Genomic DNA, 23,511 nt, shown 5'->3' with positions numbered 1-23,511 from the left:
GCACAGACCGGGGGGAACCATTACAAACAATTGTAATGGAAAGTCCAAATCTGGATCGTTTCACCAAATGACATAAGCTCCAAAAAAAATCCTTCACAGAAAAGTAGTGATGAATTCTCCATTAAGCAAAGTACATATGGTCAATCTAGAGATAATACACCGTTTCAATGGTAGACCTTCTTCAGTGTGCAATTACATCAGCTTGTTAAAATAAAATGGAGTACGTCAATATACTGTACAAATCTTTTTCTTACAATTGGAAATGCACAATATCAGAGCTTAATACATCCTTATCTGCATGCAAAATTGCATTCCATAACAGAAGGAACAAGAGCGCAGTGTGAGGCCAAATATTTTCTCCCTTGTGCGGGCTACAATCCTGTCTTAGTATATATTATACTAATGCTCATTTTTACAGTGTTGCAATGAAGTCACTCACCAAATGCCAAAGGTGATCCCTGGTTCGGAAGTGAGATAGAAGTTGGTTGTGTGGTTGACGTACAGTTCGGGCTTCTGGAAGTCGACTCCGAAGGGGTAAGACACTGGAAAAGAATTCTGCTTTGAAGCCAGCCTTCACGTGAAGCCTGACGTCTTTTTGCCAGGTATCAATGGCACATCAGGGCAACTCTGGCCACGGCTGACACCTGGTTGACACCAGCTTAAGAGTTCACAAAACTGAAGTTCCCGGGTTTTCTTGGGACAGGGGGCTCAGAATCTCTATGGATTCTCAGCACCCGCAAAACTGTATTTCCCCCTAGGATCCTAAGTGGGAAGCTGTCAGGTTTAAAATGGCCTAAAACAGATACAACTCTGCAGTGTAGACATGCCCAAAGAGAATCCTGTTGTTCTTTCTCACAAATACAACTTCCGCCTTGATTGCGTCACAGCCAAGAGAGAAAAGCCTCATGAGTTGCTGTGGTTTTTTCAAATATAAGGCACCGAATACAAAGAGATCAGATAATCTTCCACAGTCATTTAACACGACAGGAAGTTGCTTTTTCACAGGATTTCCGAGTGACGAGAGAATCTTGGAGATGAGCAGATCCCTTTGAGTATATTTGCTTGTTTCCAAATATACCAATTCAGTGGGGAAGGGATAAGTAAGCACCCAGGCAAACAAAGAGGGGTTTTTAGAAGCCCCATTAGTTCCACAACCTTGGTACTGACTCTTTGCGTGACTCCCTGCGGCTATCCTGCTACAACTGCCTTCTTCAGTGGCCAGAGTCTAGATCAGGGGTGTCGAACTCAATTGTTACGAAGGCCGGATATGACATAAATGTCACTTGGTCGGGCGGGGCCATGCCACACCAGCCCAGATCGAGGGCTGGCTCATGGGCCGGGTAAGAGCTCTCAAGGGGCCAGATCTGGCCCGTGGGCCTTATGTTTGACACCCTTGGTCTAGATACAAGGGGTGGGGTTGGGTGGGTGTGGTTGCCACACAGCATCCAACAGTGACTATTTAAAGAATACCACCAATGCCCTTTTAGAAAGCCTCCTTCCCTATTAAGCTGTATGTATGTATGATCCAACGGATTCCGTGGACTGCCAAAAAACAAATCAGTGGGTTATAGATCAAATCAAGCCTGATCTGACCCTAGAAGCTAAAATGACTAAACTGAGGCTATCGTATTTTGGTCACGTCATGAGACAACAAGAGTCACTGGAAAAGTCAGTCATGCTAGGAAAAGTTAAGGGCAGCAGGAAAAGAGGAAGACCCAACAAGAGATGGATTGACTCAATAAAGGAAGCCACAGCCTTCAAATTGCAAGATCTGAGCAAGGCTGTCAAAGATAGGATGTTTTGGAGGACTTTCATTCATAGGGTCACCATGAGTCAGAAGCGACTTGACGGCACTTACCACACAACACATGATCCAACCATACCTCCCCTATCACAAGAGGTTGTCACCTTAATTTGGAATAAAGGAGGTGCAAATGCATTTGCCTCGACCTGGATAGCCTGATCTATCCTTATCTCATCAGATCTCAGGAGCTAAGCAGGGTCAGCACTGGGGACCACCAAGGAAGTACAGGGTCACTGCACAGAGGCAGGCAATGGCAAGCCACTTCTGTCTCTCTGACCTGCCCAGGCTAACCCAATCTCGTCATACCTGGGAAGCTAAGCAGGGCCAGCCCTGGTTAGTACTTGGATGGGAGACCACCAAGGAATACGGGGGTCACTATGCAGGCAGCAGCAAACAACCTCTATTCATCTGGCCTGGTTTGGATGGCCAGGCTTGCCTGATCTCGTCGTATCTTGGAAGCTAAGCAGGGTCAGCGCTTGGTTAGTACCTGGATGGGAGACCACCAAGGAATACTGGGGTCACTATACAGAGGCAGGCAGCACCAAACGACCTCTATTTGCCTGACTGAGTCTGGATTGTTTGGGATAGCTCAATCTCAGAAGTTAAGCAAGGTTGAATCGGTTTAATACTTGGATGGGAGACCACCAAGGAAATCCAGGTTGCTACAGAAAGGCAGACAATGGCAAACCACCCGTGTTCGTCTCTTCCCTTGCCATAAGTTGGTCTGTGACTTGACAAACGTTAGCAGTGCCCTAACCTACAGGGCCCAGGCAAGATCTTGGAAGCTTAAGCAGGGTCGACTCTGGTCAGTATTTGGACGGGAGACCACCAAGGAATACCAGGGTCACTATGCAGAAGCAGGCAATGGCAGACCACTTCTGCTCCTCTCATGTCTTGAACGGCCCATGAGAGGTTGCCAAGTCAGCTACAACTTGACACCGGAGGAGGAGGAGAGTTGGTTTTTATAGGCCAACTTTCTCTACCACTTAAGGAAGAATCAAAGCGGCTTACAATCACCTTCCCTGCCCCTCCCCACAACAGACACCCTGCGAGGTAGGTGGGGCTGAGAGAGCTGTGACTTGCCCAAGGTCACCCAGCTGGCTTCGTGTGGAGGAGTGGGGAAACAAATCCAGTTCACCAGATTAGCCTCCGCCGCTCATGTGGAGGAGTGTGGAATCAAACCCGGTTCTCCAGATCAGACTCCACCGCTCCAAACCACTGCTCTTAACCACTACATCACACTGGATGCAATCCATATCCTGGCTCAGCAGTTAGCTTCAGAAGCGCAGCAGCCCAAGGGGAGAAAATCTTTGCTCAGTCAACTTTTCCATTGTAAAAAAAGTCAATACCGACAAGCAAATACTTACAAAAATTGAGATAGACAAACTTCCGTAGGAGTGAAGGAAAGAGTCGAACCATGAAGGGGAAAGAAGCGTACAAAATAAACAAATTCACCAGTAGCCTCTTGATTTTAAGGTTTGGGAGATAGCCCAGAAGTCCCCTGAAAGAAACAAAAACAAAAGCTTAAGCACTCCAGGTTATTCATATATTCTTACAACGACCCTGTAAGGAAGACCAGTGTTCCTGTATTGCAGACAGGAGCACCAACGCCCAGTTTGCTGCTAGCAAAGGTGAACGCCAAATTAATTTGCAGCGGATCTCTTTAGGGATCAATTAGTTGAGATGCTGGAGATCCTTGATCAGTTCAGCAGTTGTAGGAACCCCTGCGTTGGATGAGGGGGGACTGCTAGCCTCAAACACACAGAATAAAACACATTAAAAAGAGAAAATCAAAATTTAAAATTACTGTTCAGGACTGCTACCAAACTTAACCCCAAAATGGTCTTCAACGGCCTCGTAAAGATCTGCACACACACACACGACGTAAGCACACAGAAAACTTTTTTTCTTACTTCCACAAACTAGCACAACAATTCTCAAACAGGACCTACGCACGACTGATAAGATTTTCTTCTCCCTGAAGCACCAGCGCTGGAAAAGGTGAAATTCTTTCTCGGCGGCGAAAAGAGCCGTCAAGTTGCAGCCGACTTATAATGACCCTGTAGGGTTTTCAAGGCAAGAGACGTTCAGAAGTGGTTTTCCATCGCCTGCCTCTGTGTAGCGACCCCGGACTTCCTTGGTGGTTTCCTATCCGAGTTCTAACCAGGGCCAACCCTGCTTAGCTTTACAGATCTGATGAGATCAGGCTAGCCTGGGCCATCCAGATCAGGGCTAAAAAACATACAAAGGCGGATTGCCATTGCCTACCTCTGCGCAGGGCCGGATCTACATATAGGATCAAAGAGTTGGAAGGGGCCATAGAGGCCATCCAGTCCAGGACCCTGCTTAGTGCAGGATCAGCCTAGAGCATCCCTGACAAGTGCTTGTCCAGCCACTGCTTGAAGACTGCCAGTGAGGGGGAGCTCACCAACTCCCTAGGTAGCCCATTCCACTGTCGAATGGCTCTTACTGTAAAAAAAAAAATCCTAATATCTAGCCAGAACTTTTCCTCCCGCAATTTAAACCCATTATTGTGAATCCTATCCACTACTGTCAACTGGAACAGGTCCCTGCCATCCTCTGTTTTTTTAAGGGGGTGGAGAACAAAATTACGCCCCTCATATATGATATAAATATTTTGTCTTTATATATAAGTATATAGTCAATGTATATAATATACATGTATCATTGACAACTCTTTTAAATGACAATGAATTGTGTTGACCTCTATGAATTGTTAATGAATAATTATACTTTTACATTATCTTATCCATCTATTATCTATGAATAATTACACTGTTGACAGTAGTCAAAAGTGTAAGCTGACAGGGCTCATAGAGGAGGTTCAGAGCATGGAGGATTGGACTGCTACCCTTCATGAGAACAAGAGTGGAGAGGAGGAGAAGGAGAAGAAGAGAAGAACAAAAAGAGAAGAAGAGGAGAAGAAGAAGAAGAAGAAAAGGAGAAGAAAAGGAGAAGAAAAGAAGGATACGTTGGTTTTTATATGCCGACTTTCTCTACCACTTAAGGAAGAATCAAACCAGCTTACAATCACCTTCCCTTCCCCTCCCCACCATAGACACCCTGTGAGAGAGGTGAGGCTGAGAGAGTGTGACTAGCCCAAGGTCTCCCAGCTGGCTTCATGTGGAGGACTGGGGAAACCAACCCGGTTCTCCAGATTAGCCTCCGCCGCTCATGTGGAGGAGCAGGGACTCAAACCTGGTTCTCCAGATCAGACTCCTCCGCTCCAAACCACCGCTCTTATCCACTACATCTCGCTGGCTCATTAAAAGCAGCCGAGAATCAGAGGGTCAATCGAGTGGATGACTTCCCTAATGAGAATGGGTGACTTAGTATTAACCAACAGCAGACTAGGGTTGATAGATGATGTGAAAGTGGTGTGGACTTCAGGGGGAAGGGAGAGCCGGCGTGGTGTAGGGGTTAAGAGCTGGCTTCATGTGGAGGAGCAGGGAAACCAACCTGGTTCACCAGATTAGAGTCTGCCACTCATGTGAAGGAGCAGGATTTCGAACCCGGTTCTCTAAATTAGAGTCCGCCGCTCATGAGGAGGGGGGAATCAAACCCGCTTCTCCAGATCAGAGTCTGCCGCTCTTAACCACTACACCAAGCTGGGTCGGGAGAAGGCAGGAGAGACAGACATTTTAAATGCAGCCAGCCTACCCATCTGCACCACCCCAAGAATGCCTTCTGGCTGCTTCCATTAGTTTGGTCTGGTTATCCAGCTTTCTGAGCTGGAATTGGACCTACAGCAACCAGACCCGTTTGGGGGAACGGAACTGAAAACGTCAGGTCTAGCGTAGGCTGGATTGTACCTCCATTGCCCTGGCCGTGTGTGGAATGGTTAACCACGTTTGCTAAAAACCTAGGATCGAAAGGAGATGGGAGCAAGGGCATGTGAGGAGGTTGATCTGCCGCATAAGGCTAATCTTGGCCCAAAGCAACAAGGGAGTGAATGAACAAAACAGCCTTTCTTCTTCTTCAGTTTCCAGCGGTAGTTCACACAAGGGAAAAGCTGGGCGGGGGGAGCCAAAGCACAAAGCAAGCAACGATCCTGAATTATGATGCAAGAGTAGGCTCGGGTGAGAAAGCTGCCTACGCAAACCCCGCACAGCAAGCAGCTCGGCTCCCCCGAGGACTTTTCGAGAGCCTGCTCTGGGAAGCAATGTCTAATCTGAAGAGACGGTGTTTCAACATGTTCCGGTACAGTGGCAAAAAATAAAAATAAAAATCTAAGCAAGCTCATTACGTTCCTGCTGCTGCTCCACAGTCACCAGCACCCCATAAATCATAATAAAAACCCTTCTGGATCGGAGGCAAGATCCACCTAGTCCAACATCCAGTTTCTCAAAAGCAGCCAAGCAGAGGTCACCAGGAAGCCAACAAGGCAGGGCATGAAGATAGCCACTCCAGAGAACGATTGCCCACTAGCTAGTGATATCGAGGTACACTGCTCCTCAACATGGAGGCTTCACCTCACAATCACAGCCACCAGCTGTTGATAGACTGATCCTTCATGAATTTGCCTAGTGCCCTTTCAAAGTCATCTAAAATAGAGGCTCTTGCCACACATTCGTAGTGGCGAATCTTGCCTGCCCCATTTCAGTTGCCCATCGATTATAACGTAAGAAAGGCCCTGCTGGATCAGACCAAGGCCCATCAAGTCCAGCAGTCTGTTCACACTGCGGCCAACCAGGTGCCTCTAGGAAGCCCACAAGCAAGACGACTGCAGCAGCATTTATCCTACCTGTGTTCCTCAACACCTAATATAACAGGCATGACTAGTAGCCAGATAGCCCTATCCTCCATGAACATGTCCACTCCCATCTTAAAACCTTCCAAGTTTGTATTAGGTAACTTCACAGCACAATCCTACCTGTGTTCCTCAACACCTAATGTAACAGGCATGACTAGTAGCCACAGATAGCCCTATCCTCCATGAACATGTCCACTCCCATCTTAAAACCTTCCAAGTTTGTATTAGGTAACTTCACAGCACCATCCTCAGCAAAGTTACACCCTTCAAGGTCTGCCTCTCTGTTAGTATCCCAATCATTGGGAGGGACCATAGCTCAGTGGTAGAGCATCTGCTTAGTATGCAGAAGGTCCCAGGTTCAATCCCTGGCATCTCCAGTTGAAAGGACCAGGCAGCAGGTGATGAAAAAGACTTCAGCTTGAGACCCTGGAGAGATGCTGCCAGTCGGAGTAGACAATACTGCCCCTGATGGACCCATGGTCTGACCCAGTGTAAAGCAGCTTCATGTGCTCAAGACTGTCAGGCGAGGGGTTATGGCTCAGTGGCAGAGCTTCTGCTCAGCCTGACCTAGATGGACCAAGGATATTACTCAGAATAAGGTGGCTTCAGTTATCCATCCCCCCTTAGCCATCTACCCTGCTAAGTTTAAGAGCCCTGTATGTTTTAGCCTCCCTTCCTTGGGGAGATGCTCCAACCCCTTGATCATTTGGGCAGCTCTTTTCTGCATCTTTTCCACCTTTGTATCTTTTGAGATTTGGGAGCCAGAACTGAACACCATACTCCAAACGTAGCCACACCTGTTCTCTCATGCTATCACTTTCACGTTTAGTCAGGAGCTCTTGGGGAGGGACTTGATGAGGGGGGATTCAAAAGCCCAACTACTTGATGTCTAGCTGGTTACTGAACCCGTACGTTAGTGGAAATTCTTATTGCTTTCACACAAGGTAATTCCCTGGTTGCTCTCATTGCCATGGTAAATACTTTTGCAGTCGGCCATGGCAGTTCCGCACAGAAACTGTGGCTCAGCGGTAGAGCATTTGCTTGGTATGGAGAAAGTCCCAGATTCAATCCCCATCATCTCCAGTTAAAGGGACCGGGCAAGTAGGTGATGTGAAAGACCTCTGCCTGAGACCCTGGAGAGCCGCTGATGGTCTAGACTGGTCAGGGATCCTGGAGGGTTCACCCCCCCCCCATCATCTTCTTCTCTTCTTTTTGTTCTTCTCTTCTCCTCCTTCTCCTCCTCTCCACCCTTGTTCTCATGAAGGGTAGCAGTCCAATCCTCCATGCTCTGAACCTCCTCTATGAGCCCTGTCAGCTTACACTTTTGACTACTGTCAACAGTGTAATTATTCATAGATAATAGATGGATAAGATAATGTAAAAGTATAATTATTCATTAACAATTCATAGAGGTCAACACAATTCATTGTCATTTAAAAGAGTTGTCATTGGCTCAGGATGGCTAGCAGCAGTATAAAATTTGCAATTTATCAATACAAGAAAAACATAAAGCACAATTATATAAATATCAATGTAAATCTGACATCTTAAAACCAACCGCTTTAAAACGGCGCCCAAATCATACAACCAAATGATGATGATTTCCCTCCTATATGCAGTTTGGTTAATCTATAGGAGGGGAATCATCATCAACACCGGTGAAGATCAGTCCCAGGGAAAACGAAAAGGAAACAAGGAGACCCCCCACAGCACAAAATAGGGAACACAACACCATACGGTGGGGTGGGGTTCAGCAAAGAAAGAAGGGGAGACCAAAAAGGAAAGCAGGAATAAGAAAAAAAAGGAAGGGAAGGGGAAAGGAATGAGAAAGGAGGGGGGAGAAGGGGAGACCAGCCAATGTATTATTATTATATTATTATTATTGTTGTTGTTGTTATTATTATTTAGATTTTGAACCCACCCTCAATCCATTATTATTTTTTAATCCACCAGCATGGTGTAGTGGTTAAGAGCGGCGGTTTGGAGCGGTGGACTCTCATCTGGAGAACCGGGTTTGATTCCCCACCCTTCCACAGGAGCGGCGGACGCTAATCTGGTGAACTGGATTTGTTTCCTCACTCCTCCACATGAAGCCAGCTGGGTGACCTTGGGCTGGTCACAGCTCTCTTAGAGCTCTGTTGTGGGGAGGGAAGGTGTTTGATTCTCCTTCAAGTGGTAGAGAAAGTTGGCCTTTAAAAAAACAACTCTTCTTCTTCAATTCACAGCCGAGTAAGCCATTGCTGTCCTCAACCATAACCCTGGCGAGACATCTTATCAACAGTAGAGCCTCCCCCCAATAATCCTCAAAAGATGCACTTTGCCCCGTGGCAATAGGCTTTCATGCTCATCGTGCGCAGCTTGTGATATGGATCAGACAGTTCTGACCAACCAGCGCAAACCTCAAAAGAGGAAAAAAATATCTATGGTGGCACCAAGAAAGCCACCCGCTTCTTGACCTGCAGATAGTAAAGCAAGCGCCTTCTCTAAAGCAACTAGTCCTCAGGGCACCAGGTAAGTAACAGCTGGAGCAAAATTTAAGAGAGTAGCCATGGTGGTTTGCAGTAGAAGAGCTAGACTGGAGTCTGGTAGCACCTTAGTGACCGACAAGATTTTCAGGGTATCAGCTTTCGAGAGTCAAAGCTCTCACATATCTGATGAAGGGAGCTTCGGCTCTCAAAAGCTCATATCCCCCCCAAAAAAATCTTTTTTGGTCTCAAGGGCGCTCCTGGGCTCAAATCGAGCTGTTCCATCGGAGCAAAGGCCTGTGTAACCCAAGAGGAGTGGTCACCAAACCACCTTGTTGAACTCACTTCAACTTAATTCATTGCTATCAGCACCCAGGCCTTCCTATTGGATTCATAGGAACAAGACGACACATCCCAGCCCCCCAACAAGTTTCTGGTCTAAAAGAAAATTGGGACACTGAAGAGAGGAGCCGATGAGAGCAAACACTACTTTCCATGGTTGAGAAAGAGGATTAAAAGGGAGAAGGGCCAGAGGCCACCCAGAAAGAGGCACAGATGTTTTAAAAAAAAACCCAGTTCACCAGATTAGCCTCCGCCGCTCATGTGGAGGAGAGGGGAATCGAACCCGGTTCTCCAGATCAGACCCCACCACTCCAAACCACCGCTCTTAACCACTACACCACGCTGGCTATAAAGAAGCTATAGAGTAAGTTCTAGTATAACGTAAGAATTTGATGTGTATGTTTATACATTTTTTTTGGCAAATTTAAGAAAAAAAACTTTTTGAAAAAGAGAGAAAATGGCTACTTTGGAAGGTGGACTCTATGGAACTGTAACCCCTGAGGTCTCTCCCCTCCCCAGACCCCACCTTCCTCAGCATTCACCCCCAAAATCTCCAAGTATTTTCCAACCCAGAGCTGGCAAACCCTACCCCCACCACTACCACCAAGCCTGAAAATAGGACATTGGCACATCTGCCCTCAATTCCCTCGCTCAAAGGAGGAGGAACAAGAGGCAGTGACGGATGCGGGAGGGGGGAGCCGTTCCAGCAGGGCCGCCCGGCAGCATCTGGGGCACCCTTCCCGATATAGGCTAAAAGGGTCAGCACTTTGCCAGGACCTATTAAAACCCTCTGATGCCCCCCAGGCGAGCCTTCCCCGTCAGGGCAGACAAAAGAAACCAGCGGCAGAAATTTGTCTGGGCCGTTCGCCAAGGGGATGCCTGGATGCAGACGAAGAAGCCCTGCAGACACAATGCAAAAGAGGCCTTTCCCAATGAATAACAGGGAGAGCCAGGCCAGGCCAAGAGGAGGAAAAGGGCACAGACTTTGCTTTTCACAGCCAGACTGGCTCCTTGGCAAGAATTGGGTAATTCCTGGTGTCTCGTTCTTAAGATCACACAGAGACACTTTCAATCACAATTTTGGTCATCTAAACACAACTTTAGGGAAAGGGACATCAAATGCTTCTAATTCTAACAGTGGCAATAAAAAAGCGAGACAAGATTCATTTTTAAAGTTATTTTAAAGAAAGCCAGCGTGGCGATGCGGTTATGGGCAGTGGTTTGGAGCAGTGGACTCTGATCTGGAGAACCAGGTTTGATTCTCCACTCCTCCACATGAGTGGCGGATGATAATTTGGTGAACTCCTACATATGAAGCCAGCTGGGTGGGCTCAGGCTAGTCACAGCTCTCTCAGCCCCACCTACCTCACAGGTAATTCACAGTGGGTAGCCGTGTTAGTCTGTTTGCAGTAGTCAAAAAGGGCAAGAGTCCAGTAGCACCTTAAAGACTAACAAATATATTTTCTGGTAGGGTATGAGCTTTCGTGAGCCACGAAGTGAGCTGTGGCTCACGAAAGCTCATACCCTACCAGAAAATATTTTTGTTAGTCTTTAAGGTGCTACTGGACTCTTGCCCTTTTTTGACTACTACCTCACAGGGTGTCTGTTGTGGGGAGGGGAACAGCAGGTGATTGTAAGCCAGTTTGAGTCTCCCTTAAGTGGTAGAGAAAGTCGGCATATAAAAACCAACTCTTCTTCTTCATCATCTTTTATTTGGAGATGTAATGCAGGCAATTGGAGGGAAAGGGGCACGGTATAGCTCAATCTCATCAGATCTTGGAAGCTAAGCAGGGTTGGTACTTGGGAGACCTCCAAGGAAGGCTCTACAGAGGAAGGCAATGGCAAACCACCTCTGCTCTTGCTTTGTCTTGAAAGCAAGCTGCCAACTTGCAAGTCTTTAAGAGGGGAGTGGACACGTTCATGGAGGAGGACTATTCATGGCTAATAAAAAAACTGAATACTAGTCATGATGCATACCTATTATCTCCAGGATCAGAGAAGCATGCCTATTATATTAGGAGCTGTGAAACACAGGCAGGATAATGCTGCTGCAGTCATCTTGTTGGTGGGCTTCCTAGAGGCACCTGGTCGGGCACTGTGTGAACAGACTGCTGGACTTGATGGGCCTGGGTCTGATCCAGCAGGTCTTTTCTTATGTTCTTAAAGCCCCTTGCTGGGATTGCCATAAATCAGCCTGCATTGTTACTTGACTACACTTTACACTCACAATGCAGGTAGTTCAGGGATTCTAAAGCGCCGTGGGGCTGGGCTAGAAAAGGTATCGTCAGAGCCGCCTCGTCTCCTGCACCTCCAAATTTCCAGCTTACCTTTTGCAAGACAGTGATTATTCTGGCAACGGAAATTAAGGATAGAAAGGCACAACTACTTTATGATGCCCTGGTTTATAAACTGGTTTCAACACCGACACCATACTGGGTATTGCAAGCAGCTGTTTCTGTGACCTAGTTTTCTCTAAGAAGAAGAGTTGGTTTTTATATGCCGACTTTCTCTACCTTTTAAGGAGAATCAAACTGGCTTACAGTCACCTTCCCTTCCCCTCCCCACAACCGACACCCTGTGAGGTAGGTGGGTGGGGCTGAGAGCGTTTGGAGAGAACTCTGACTGGCCCAAGGTCACCCAGCAGGCTTCATGTTTAGGAGTGGGGAAACCAACCCGGTTCACCAGATTAGAGTCCACTGCTCATGTGGAGGAGCAGGGAATCAAACCCAGTTTTCCAGATTACAATCCACCACTCTTAACCACTACACCACGCTGGCTCTCTCTAACCTAATGTGGGACTGTATCCCTTCTGACTTACAGATGAAACTCACAGCCTTCCACATAAGGTATAAGGCAGCTTCATGTGTATTTGGAGAGGACCCGAGGCTCAGTGGTAGAGCATCTGCTTGGCATGCAGAAGGTCCCCGGTTCAATCCCCAGCATCTCCAGTTAAAGGGACCAGGCAGTAGGCAATGTGAAAGACCTCTGCCCGAGACCCTGGAGAGCCGCTGCCAGTCCGAGTAGACAACACTGACTTTGATGGACCAAGGCAGCTTCATGTGTATTTCCCAGATCTCTGCGACGCACCAGGTTCAAGGTATTGTGTCATGTCAAGTAAGATACACCTGTCACCTACTGGGCCCGCTCCAACTGGATCCAAGCCCAGGTCCGACACAGGCAGCCACTGAGTGGGCCCAGAAGGCAATGCCAAGGCACCACCTGTACCCCTGATGACTGGCAGCAAATTGAGCCCCCGTGGTGCCCTAAGAAGCCGCTTGGGTAACTGTACTAAAAAACCAGTGCTGGAGGAGGAGGGAAAAGAACAAGAAGAAGAGTTGGTTTTTATATGTCGACTTCCTCTGTCACTTAAGGGAGAATCAAACCGGCTTACAATCACCTTCCCTTCCCCTCCCCACAACAGACACCCTGTGAGGTGGGTGGGGTTGAGAGAGCTGTGGCTTCGTGAGTAGGAGTGGGGGAAACAAATCCAGTTCACCACATTAGGCTCCGCCACTCATGTGGAGGAGTGGGGAATCAAACCCAGTTATCCAGATCAGACTCCACCACTCCAAACCACCACACAAGATTCTTTCCTCATCCTCCACCAACAGAAGAACATGCTGGCAAACCATCTAAGCACCGAGACCAACCCATGCCCAACACCGGGAGCTCAGTTCTGTCGCTCCCTGTCTGTTTGGGAACCTTTGTGTGTGTGTACGTATGTATATGTGTGTGTGTGTGTGTATATACGTTACTTTTTACAATGTTCCCAGCTAATGGATCGTTGCCTCGAGCGCTCAGAAAGGCAACTCAGGTCCAATGTAAAGGCGAGCAAAACAAGCTTAGCGTACACTGCAGAACAACAGCTCTCCGGTACACAAAGTAACCACAGGTAGCCACTGTGCACCAGTCACGGCACAGCCTCAAGGAGACACAGAGTCCAAGAGAAATGGTCCATGCTGCACCAGCCTCTCAGTGGGAGCCGGCCGCATCGGGAGCAGCCGCTTGTCTCCTTTTACAAATGTCTTCAGAAGGTGCCGCCTGACAAAGGGGTAAGGCAGACAGTCATCCGTAACCGCGCCTTCTCTGTTGTGGCCCCCGCCTGGTGCAGCAGCTGGCCTGGGGAGGTGAGAAAGGGTCCCACGTGACTCTCCCACCCCATAGAACGCCAGGAGACTATTTTAATAAAGGGAAGAAGGCTGTCATTAACACCTGCGGAATTTAAGGCAGCCTTCGCGCATCTATTATGCCATGTTGACGGCACTGGTAATTTTGTAATCTAGTCAGGCTGCCCTTGTTGAATACGATATGTTGTGTCGTTTCATTATTCTTTAACCCTATAATGCCGGCTTTGCAGTCTGTCCTGTCCGATGTTTTTTAGTGCAGCGTTCTCTCATTTCGTTGGTTGCAGGCATGGGGTTTTAGCTGGAATCCACCTTGAATCACAGCAAGAAAGGTGGGCTATAACTGCCATCAGCAAATATTCATTGGGTACCTTGTATCCCTGACCTGGATGGCTCAGCCTTGCCAGATCTTGGCCCTGGTTAGTCCTTGCATGGGAGACCACCAAGAAAGTCCAGGGTTGCTGAGCAGACGCAGGAAATGGCAAAGCCACCTCCAAACATCTCTTGCCTTGAAAGCCCTACAGAGTTGCGGTAAGTTGACCATGCATTCACTTGGATGGGAGACTGCCAAGGAAGGCAACTCCTTGGTGCTATGCATTGCTATGAAGACAGGGAATGGTAATCTACCTGTTTGTCTCTGCACTGGCCTGGATAGCCTGGCCTAGACCAATCTCATCAGATCTCAGAAGATAAGCAGGGTCAGCTTGGATTAGTACTTGGATGGGAGACCACCTAGGAAGTCTAGGGTTGCTCCGTAGAGGCAGGCTATGGCAAATCCCCTCGGTTTGTTTGACCTCACCTGTATGTCCCAGGCAAGCCCAATCTCATCAGAGCTTGGAAACTAAGCAGGGTCAGCCCCGGTTAGTACTTGGATGGGAGACCGCCCAGCTTTGCTAGACATTGGCAGTCAATGGCAAACCCCCTCAGAACATAGAGAATCATAGAAGCATAGAGTTGGAAGGGTCCCTACAGGCCATCTAGTCCAACACCCTGCTGAATGCAGGATCAACCTAGAGCATCCCTGACAAGTGCTTGTCCAGCCTCTGCTTACAGACCGTGGCCATTTATGCCTGGGAGGTTTTGCCTTGGATTTGCCACTCTTTAGATGCACATTTTCCCCATCCAAATTCTCAAAACAATAAGCCCCCACACAGAGTTTTGAGAATTTGGATGGGGAAAATGTGCATCTAGAGAGCGGCAAATCCAAGGCAAACCTCCCAGGCATAAATGGCCGCATGCCAGTGAGGAGGAGCTCACGACCTCCCTAGGTAGCTGATTCCACTGCTGATCAACTCTTACTGGGAGGGGGGAATCCTAATAACCAGCCAGTACCTCTCCGCCCGCAATTTAAACCCATTCTTGCCAGTGCTGTGGTCTGCTGCCAATAGGAACAGCTCCCTGCCCTGCTCTAAGTGACAGCCCTTCAGATACTTAAAGAGAGTGATCCTGTCCCCCCCCCTCAACCTTCTCTCCTCCATACTGAACATTTCCAAGTCCCCCAGCCTTTCCTCCTAGGGCTTGGCCTCCAGGCCCCCCGAGCATCCTGGTCACTCTCCTCAGCACCCGCTGGATCCTCTTGCCTTGACCACCTGGTCACCATCAGTAGTACGTAATGTTCTCTCCCTGCCGTGCTATCCTCCAACCCCTGAGATTGGTGAAGGCAAGAGATGGAGATTTGCTCAAGATGGCTCTCCATGACCTGGTAGGGCTGAGCGGGGAACCAAAACCAGGGTTCCCTTGCCTTAGTCCCCCCCACACTGGCTCTTCTTGCTGTATGGGGGGCTACCGCTGCTGATATCTCCAGGTCCCCCTTGAGTCATTCCCAGCTGAGAGTTGGGAGCCACCAGCCACGACGCTTCTCAGCCAGCCACTAAGAGACCTTCGAAGGCTCGCGGCAGAATGAAAGAAATGAAGTCGGATCACCAACAGTAGGATCACCAACAGTGGGATGCAATCAGTAGGATCACCAACAGTGGGATGCAATCAGTAGGATCACCAACAGTGGGATGCAATCAGTAGGATCACCAACAGTGGGATGCAATCAGTAGGATCACCATCAGTGGGATGCAATCAGTAGGATCACCAACAGTGGGATGCAATCAGTAGGATCACCAACAGTGGGATGCAATCAGTAGGATCACCATCAGTGGGATGCAATCAGTAGGATCACCATCAGTGGGATGCAATCAGTAGGATCACCAACAGTGGGATGCAATCAGTAGGATCACCAACAGTGGGATGCAATCAGTAGGATCACCATCAGTAGGATGCAACTCGAGGGCGCTTTGCACCGCCACCTTCCACCCCACCCTTAATCCCAGAAACTCAAACGCCGGGCTCTCCCCCTCCCAAGGACCCTGCGAGGTAGGCCGGCCCGCGGGCGCTGCGGGAGCGCCCCGAACCCCCCTCTGCCAGACCCGGCTCTACCCACTGCGCGCCCCTGCCCAGCAGCGACAGCTCCCGCCGCCCGGCCGCGGAGGCGTCTCCAAAGCGCACGGGGGGCGAGGGGAGCGCGCTGGCTTGCACGGGGGGGCGACTTACCCGGCCGCCGGCTGCAGGGCCCTGGCGGCCGCCGCCGCGGCCTGTCCGGCGGGGGCGGCGCTGCCCCTGCCCGGGGAGCCGCCCGCCTCCGCCGCCCGCTCGCCCCGCCGCTTCATGCTCTTTCCGCTCCGGCCCGGTGCAACGCAGCTGCCCGAAAGCGGCGGCGGGGAGCGCGCGCGCCGGCCCAGACCCGCCGGCCACGCCCGCCCGGGCAGGGGGGCCAATGGCGCGGCCCGAGCAGGGGGGCCCCGCCCCGAGGCGGGGCCGGCCCCGGGGAGCCACGCCCAGCGCGCAGGTGGAGCCGGCGCCCACCTGGCCCGCCGGCCCCCGCTCGTCCTCGTGGCTCCTGCTGGGCGGGCCAACTTCCAGGGGGTTGGGAGCGAAGGACGGTCACAAACAAGGGGCAACTGATATAAGCTACTGAGACTGCAGCCAAGAAATTAGAAGGAGATGGAGACTGGGAAGGGCGGCCATGAAGGAGCGAGAAAAGATTTTGAAGTGTAAGGATGTGACTCTGGCCACCAAGACTAGATTAATTCATGCCATCGTTTTTCCTATTACTATGTATGGGTGTGAAAGCTGGACAGTGAGGAAAGCTGATAGGAAGAAAGTAGATTCCTTTGAAATGGGGTGTTGGAGGAGAGAGTTACGGATTCCGTGGACGGCCAAAAAAATCAAATCAGTGGGTTATAGATCAAATCAAGCCTGAACTGACCCTAGAAGCTAAAATGACTAAACTGAGGCTGTCGTATTTTGGTCACGTCATGAGACGACAAGAGTCACTGGAAAAGACCGTCATGATAGGAAAAGTTGAGGGCAGCAGGAAAAGAGGAAAAGAGGTAGGTGGGGCTGAGAGAGTTCAGAGAGAACCGTGACTAGCCAGCAGGCTTCATGTGTAGGATTGGCAAAACCAGCCCGGTTCACCAGATTAGAGTCCACCACTCAAGTGGAGGATTGGAGAACTGAACCTGGTTCTCCAGATTAGAGTCCGCCGCTCTTAACCACTACACCACGCTTTACTGCTGTCACCGCCACCCTTTCAGGTTTCCACTGAGCTCAATAGCACATTCTATCAGATTCAGTATGCGTTTTCCACTAATAGGGCTTCAGTCGTCAGCCCAAACTTTTCAGGTCATCCAGCTCTGTAATAAACCAAGGGGTTGGATTGTGCCTTGGGTGTAGAAGAGGCCCAAGGGGAGCAACCATGTTGACAGCTTCCAGGAGTTTCCCATTCCAGGCTTCCACCGCTTGCTCATCAGGGCTGTCAACTAGGATCTTAAAATCCCCAATGGCATTCCTGAGAGCGGTCGTATCCATGCATCTCCGCAGCCTGACCATTTTAACAGAGCTTCAACACCTGTGGAGTATTGGTGCCTCATTCACCCACATCTCGATGAGGTTGTGGTTGGACCACATGGCAGAGGCTGAACCTCCTGTCTCCAAACCAGCACTTCCCCCAAGGATTCAGTGTAATAATTTAAACCTAAGGTATGTCCTGTGGTATAAGTGGGGCACATCATGACCGAGAGACGCCCATAGCAGTCAAAGAGGCCACAAAATCCGGAGCTGGCCCAGACAAGGAGACGGCAACGTGAATGTTGAAATCACCCAGGGCAATCAATCTGGTGTCTATAGCACCACGCCTGAAATTACCTCTACCAGGACAGACAGGTTGCTCATTGGGGAACGAGGTGATACATAAGTAACAGTAATAATATACGTTCATATATTATGAATAATATAACAATAAAATCTGCATATATCCATAGTAAAAGTTGGAAGAGGAAGAAGAGAAGGAGGAGGAAGAGGAGAAGGAAGAGGAAGAAGAGTTGGTTTTTATTTGCCAACTTTCTCTACCACTTAAGGAAAAATCAAACCAGCTTTCAATCACCTTCCTTTCCCCTCCCCGCAACAGACACCCTTCAAGGTAGATGGAGATGATAGAGTGTGACTAGCCAAAGGTCACCCAGCTGGTTTTGTGTGTAGGAGTGGGGAAACAAATCCAGTTCACCAGGTGAATTAAAAACTAATCCACCTAAAATTACCTGAAAGTGGCGCCTTAGCAATAAAATCCCCCCTTATATTACTATCACCCATCTAAGAGGGGGAATCCTCTTCCCATGGGTGAACAGATTTTTAGAACTCATACCAGCAGCAGGACGTGCAGATCTCTAGACAAGTCTAGCTCTTCTACTGGACACAAATCTAGATGTTCTACTACACAGGGAGAGCGTTAGAAAAGCTAAACCTCAGTATGAGCTTAGGCTAGTGAGAGATGCTAAAAACAACAAAAAAGGGTTCTTTTGCAATGTTCAAAGTGAGAAAAAGTATAAGGACATGGTAAGCCCATTGCGGGAACAAGAAAGTGAAATTGTAAAAGGTGATGAACAGAGGGCAGAACTGCTCAGTTCCTACGTTTCCTCAGTCTTCTCTTGCCAGGGAGAAGTCTTCTCTTGTTGACGGTGCTCAACATGGCAAAAACAGAACACATCATGAAGAAAGGGAGTTGCAGCCTAGCATTGACATTGGGGTGGTACATAAACACCTAGAGCCAGTGTGGTGTAGTGGTTAAGAGCGGTGGTTTGGAGCGGTGGACTCTGATCTGGAGAACTGGGTTTGATTCCCCACTCCTCCACATGAGTGAGGGATGCTCATCTGGTGAACTGGATTTGTTCCCCCACTCCTACACACAAAGCCAGCTGGGTGACCTTGGACAAGTTACAGTTCTATTAAGAGCTCTCTCTGCCCCACCTACCTCACAAGGTGTCTGTTGTGGGGAGGGGAAGGGAAAGTGATTGTAAACTGGTTTGATTCTCCCTTAAGTGGTAGAGAAAGTCGGCATATAAAAACCAACTCTTCTTCTAGTTTCTTTAAATGAAACAAAGTCCTCAGGGCCAGATGGATTGCATCCAAGCATATTGAAAGAACTCGTAAATGTAATTTCTGAGCCTCTGACAATTATTTTAAAGAATTCTTGGAGAACAGGTGAGGTGCCAGAAGATTGGGGATTGGAAAATGCAGTGCCCATCTTCAAGAAGGGGGAAAAGGAGGATCCAGGTGACTACTGACCCACATCTATACCTAGAAAAGTTGTAGAACAAATCATCAGCCAGTCCTTGAGCATTTAGAAAGGATGGATCTGATTACTAAGAGCCAGCATGGGTTTCTCAAGAACAAGTCATGTCAGACTAATCTTATCTCCTCTTTTGAGAAAGTTTCTACCTTGCTGAGAATGTTGTGGACATAGTTTATCTTGATTGCAGTAAGGCTTTCGATAAGGTTCCACATCATATTCTTGTTGACAAGTTGGTAGCATGTAGTTTAGATCCTATTACTGCTAGGTGGATCTGTAACTGGTTGACAGACCACACCCAAGAGTTCTTGTTAATGGGTTCCTCATGCTCTTGGAGAGAAGTGACAAGTGGTATGCCTCAGGGATCTGTCCTGGGCCCTGTGTTGTTCAACATCTTTATAAATTATTTGGATGAAGGAATAGAGGGGATGCTTATTAAATTTGCAGATGATACTAAATTGGGAGGGGTAGCAAATATGGTAGAAGACAGAGCCAAGATGCAGGATGGTCTTGACAGGCTGGAGAAGTGGGCTAGAACTAATAAAATGCACTTCAACAGAGACAAATGTAAAGTTCTGCATTTAGGTAGGAATAATCTAATGCATAATTACAGGATGGAGGAGACTTGTCTTGGCAGTAGTGCAAAAAGGATCTTGTGGTCTTAGTAGCCCAAACACTGAATATGAGTCAGCAGTGTGATGCAGTAGCTAAAAAGGCAAATGCAATCTTGAGCTGTATCAACACAAGTATAGTGTCCAGATCATGCGAAGTGATGGTATCGCTTTATTCTGCACTGGTTAGACCTCACCTAGAGTACTGTGTTCAGTTTTGGTCACCACAATTTAAGAAGGATATAGACAAGCTGGAACGTGTCCAGAGGAGGGCAACAAAGATGGTGAGGGGTCTGGAGACCAAGTCCTATGAGGAAAGGTTGAAGGAGCTGGGTATGTTTAGCTTGGAGGGGAGACAGCTGAGAGGTTATATGATAGCCATCTTCAAGTACTTGAAGAGCTGCAGTATAGAAGATGGTGCAGAGTTGTTTTCTGTTGCCTCAGAAGGTTGGACCAGAACCAAAGGGTTGAAATGAAATCAAAAGAGTTTCTGCCTAGACATTAGGAAGAACTTTCTGACAGTCAGAGCAGTTCCTCAGTGGAACAGGCTTCCTCGGGAGGTGGTGGACTCTCCTTCTTTGGAGGTTTTTAACCAGAGGCTAGATGGCCATCTGACAGCAATGCTGATTCTGTGAACTTAGGCAGATCATGAGAGGGAGGGCAGGAAGGGTTGTGTCAGTGTGTGGCTCTCATGGCCCTTTTTTACATGCCCAGGGTAGTGACGATTGCCACTTGGTGGTCAGGAAGCAATTTTTCTCCAGGTCAGATTGGCCAGGGATCCTGGAGAGGGGGGGAGTGGCCATCTTTTGGGCATGGAGTAGGGGTCACTGGGGGTGTGGGGAGGAAGAAGTTGTGAATTTCTTGCATTTTCAGGGGGTTGGACTAAATGACCCAGGTGATCCCTTCCATGATTCTATGAGAGCCAGCATGGTGTAGTGGTTAAGAGTGGTGGTTAGGACCGGTGGACTCTAATCTGGTGAACCAGGTTGGTTTCCCCGCTCCTCCACATGAAGCCAGCTGGGTGATCTTGCGCTAGTCACAGTTCTCTTAAGAGCTCTCTCAGCCCCACCTACCTCACAGGATGTCTGTTGTGAGGAGGGGAAGGGAAGGTGATTGTAAGCCAACTCTTCTTCAAATAAATAAAATAAAATAAATAAAAAATAAAACCTTTCGCTTGGGGCGTGGTATGGGGCGGCTGATGACTTCATCTCCTCTCCCGCTGTCTGTAACTCCTTGGCACATCCATACTTAATTTTCCTCCCTTTCCTGCCAAGTTCATTAAAACAGCGGCCTACTATGCTGATTATCATCACACATGAATGAACTGAAGTTAGCAACAGTTGAAATAAGAGAGATGTTAGGCTGCTTTTTGCAACACTGACACCTCCACATCTTTTCATCCTGTGTGTGTTCTGGCGTCTCCCTCCAGTGCTGACGGCACCCCACATTTATCTGCTGTACCATCTACTGTCCTGATCCCAGTTGTCCTGATCCTTAATTCCCCCAGCTGGAATCTAAGGCCTGCCAATTTAGAAAAGGCACGTGTGGCAGCGTGGAGGATTCCCAGGCTCAGCAGTGACATCCAGTCACACCTGCAATCCCTTTGAGAAATGTTCCTACGCCTGAGTAGGTGGTGTACTGTGGCAAGAATTAGCAGGAGCCGAGAAGCAAAGCTAACCCCACCCCCACCCCCACATGGCCAATGACTTGCACAAAAGGAAGCAATCAGCAAAAGCATAAATGGCCCAATTTAAGAAAGACAGCAATTTAAGAAAGAGGTAGACAAGCTGGAACGTGTCCAGAGGAGGGCAACAATGATGGTGAGGGGACTGGAGACCAAGTCCTATGAGGAAAGGTTGAAGGAGCTGGGTATGTTTAGCCTGGAGAGGAGAAGACTGAGAGGGGATATGATAACCATCTTCAAGTACTTGAAGGGCTGTCATATAGAGGAGGGTGCCGAGTTGTTTTCTGTTGCCCCAGAAGGTCGGACCAGAACCAACGGGTTGAAATTAAATCAAAAGAGGCTCCATCTAGGCATCAGGAAGAATGTTCTAACCGTTAGAGCGGTTCCTCGGTGGAACAGGCTTCCTTGGGAGGTGGTGGGCGCTCCTTCCCTGGAGGTTTTTAAGAAGAGGCTCGATGGCCATCTGTCAGCAATGCTGATTCTATGACCTTAAGCAGATGATGAGAGGGAGGGCACCTTGGCCATCTTCTGGGCATGGAGTAGGGGTCACTGGGGGTGTGGGGGGGAGGTCATTGTGAATGTCCTGCATTGTGCAGGGGGTGGGACTAGATGACCCTGGTGGTCCCTTCTAACACTATGATTCTATGAACATAAATAGACCCTCAGACACAATTTATAATGATGTCTTTAAGCAAATAGAAATTACGCAGTACCGCATATTACCCTTCATATAAGATCAAAAAGCTCTTAAGTGGACAGATCATAAACCCAAAGAGAGTGTAGATAGTAGTCCCAATTAGCGATTGGACTGCTGGCACGAAGATGAAGAAAAACTCAACATGTTCTTTGTCTGCGTAAATCAGGTCGTTGTCAGGTAGAGTTACAACCAGTGAAGTAGAAATGAAGTAATGGTAGATATCAGTCCCATTATCAGACGTCTAGGCAAACAGTTCATATCCAGACAATTAATTGCCAAATGGAAGCAAGGAGAATCACTTGTCAAACAGAAGCTATGATTACAATGTTCTAGGATTTTTCAGTGTTATTCTTTGTTCTTTTGATATGCTTGTATTATTGTATTAATTCCCAATGACAATAACACAGTAGGAGGTTGAGAGTTTAAAGCAGTTTATTAGGCCCAATATACACACCGGGTGAGAACTGCCCCAAACGCGCAGGACAATTCACATACCAGAACAAAGGATTGCAACAACGTTTATAACTTCTGGTCAGGGGTGTTACACATACGTAATATAGTGCGTAGATACACAAAGTCCCAATAATGGACACATTTGGATTAGCATAACCTATCAGTGTGGTTTTGAGGTGTGGATCTAGGTGGCTACATGATCTGTAATGGAGAAACGAAACTTAACATTTTTATTTGACACCCCTAAATCACTGCTTTGGGCTTCATTAGGGTGGCTAGCTGTACCAGGCCTGCAAGGATGATCTCACTGGCACTTGGTTCATAATGGCTGCTAGTTTATGCTAACTCAGTGATCACACAGGAGTGAATAGGAACCAAAGAATAACACTTGACCCCTTATACATGGGGTATTGCCATTATATATGTGTGTGCAGAATATGGTATTGTGCTAGATGCTGATCTGGATAACCGGGTTTGATTCCCCACTCCTCCACATGAGCGGCAGAGGCTAATCTGGAGAACCGGGTTTGATTCCCCACTCCTCCACATGAGCGGCGGACACTAACCTGGTGAACTGGGTTGGTTTTCCCACTCCTCCACATGAAGCCAGCTGGGTGACCTTGTGCTAGTCACAGCTCTCCCAGCCCCACCTACTTCACAGGGTGCCTGTTGTGGGGAGGGGAAGGGAAGGTGATTGCAAGCCGGTTTGATTCTCCTTAAAAAGGTGGAGAAAGTTGGCATATAAAAACTAACTCTTCTTATAGTAAGGACATCTCAAGAGCATATGTTCTATTGTTTCTGCCTCATGCAACGTCCATAAACACAATCTTTCAAGCTACAGAATCTTCTTGAATTTGCCTTCAAGCACCACGGAGGGAAGTGCCGCACAGCTTGCAAGAGGAAATGCTCCTCTAGAGTTGTTAATCTCTATCAAGGCCATGTA

General features: G+C 48.3%; 1 protein-coding gene and 1 non-coding gene across 2 annotated transcripts in view; one reads left to right on the top strand and one right to left on the bottom strand.

Moving 5' to 3' along the window:
* The window catches only part of ABHD12B (abhydrolase domain containing 12B), a 35,925-nt gene extending 17,402 nt beyond the window's left edge, over positions 1-18,523 (bottom strand). The window contains exons 1-4 of the mRNA XM_056851119.1: positions 18,466-18,523; positions 15,866-16,412; positions 3,172-3,305; positions 440-542 (exon numbers count right to left, since the gene is read on the bottom strand). Coding sequence (XP_056707097.1) covers positions 440-542; positions 3,172-3,305; positions 15,866-16,412; positions 18,466-18,523 — 842 coding nt within the window. The remainder of the gene's footprint in view (positions 1-439; positions 543-3,171; positions 3,306-15,865; positions 16,413-18,465) is intronic.
* Positions 6,885-6,955, top strand: TRNAT-AGU (transfer RNA threonine (anticodon AGU)). The gene has a single exon. It is a non-coding gene; the product is annotated as a tRNA-Thr (tRNA).
* Positions 18,524-23,511: the final 4,988 nt, after the last annotated feature.

Source organism: Euleptes europaea, chromosome 6, assembly GCF_029931775.1.
Source record: "Euleptes europaea isolate rEulEur1 chromosome 6, rEulEur1.hap1, whole genome shotgun sequence".
NCBI lineage: Eukaryota > Metazoa > Chordata > Lepidosauria > Squamata > Sphaerodactylidae > Euleptes > Euleptes europaea.
The sequence above is the reverse complement of the archived record's forward strand: the minus strand, read 5'-3'. Positions and strand labels throughout refer to the sequence as shown.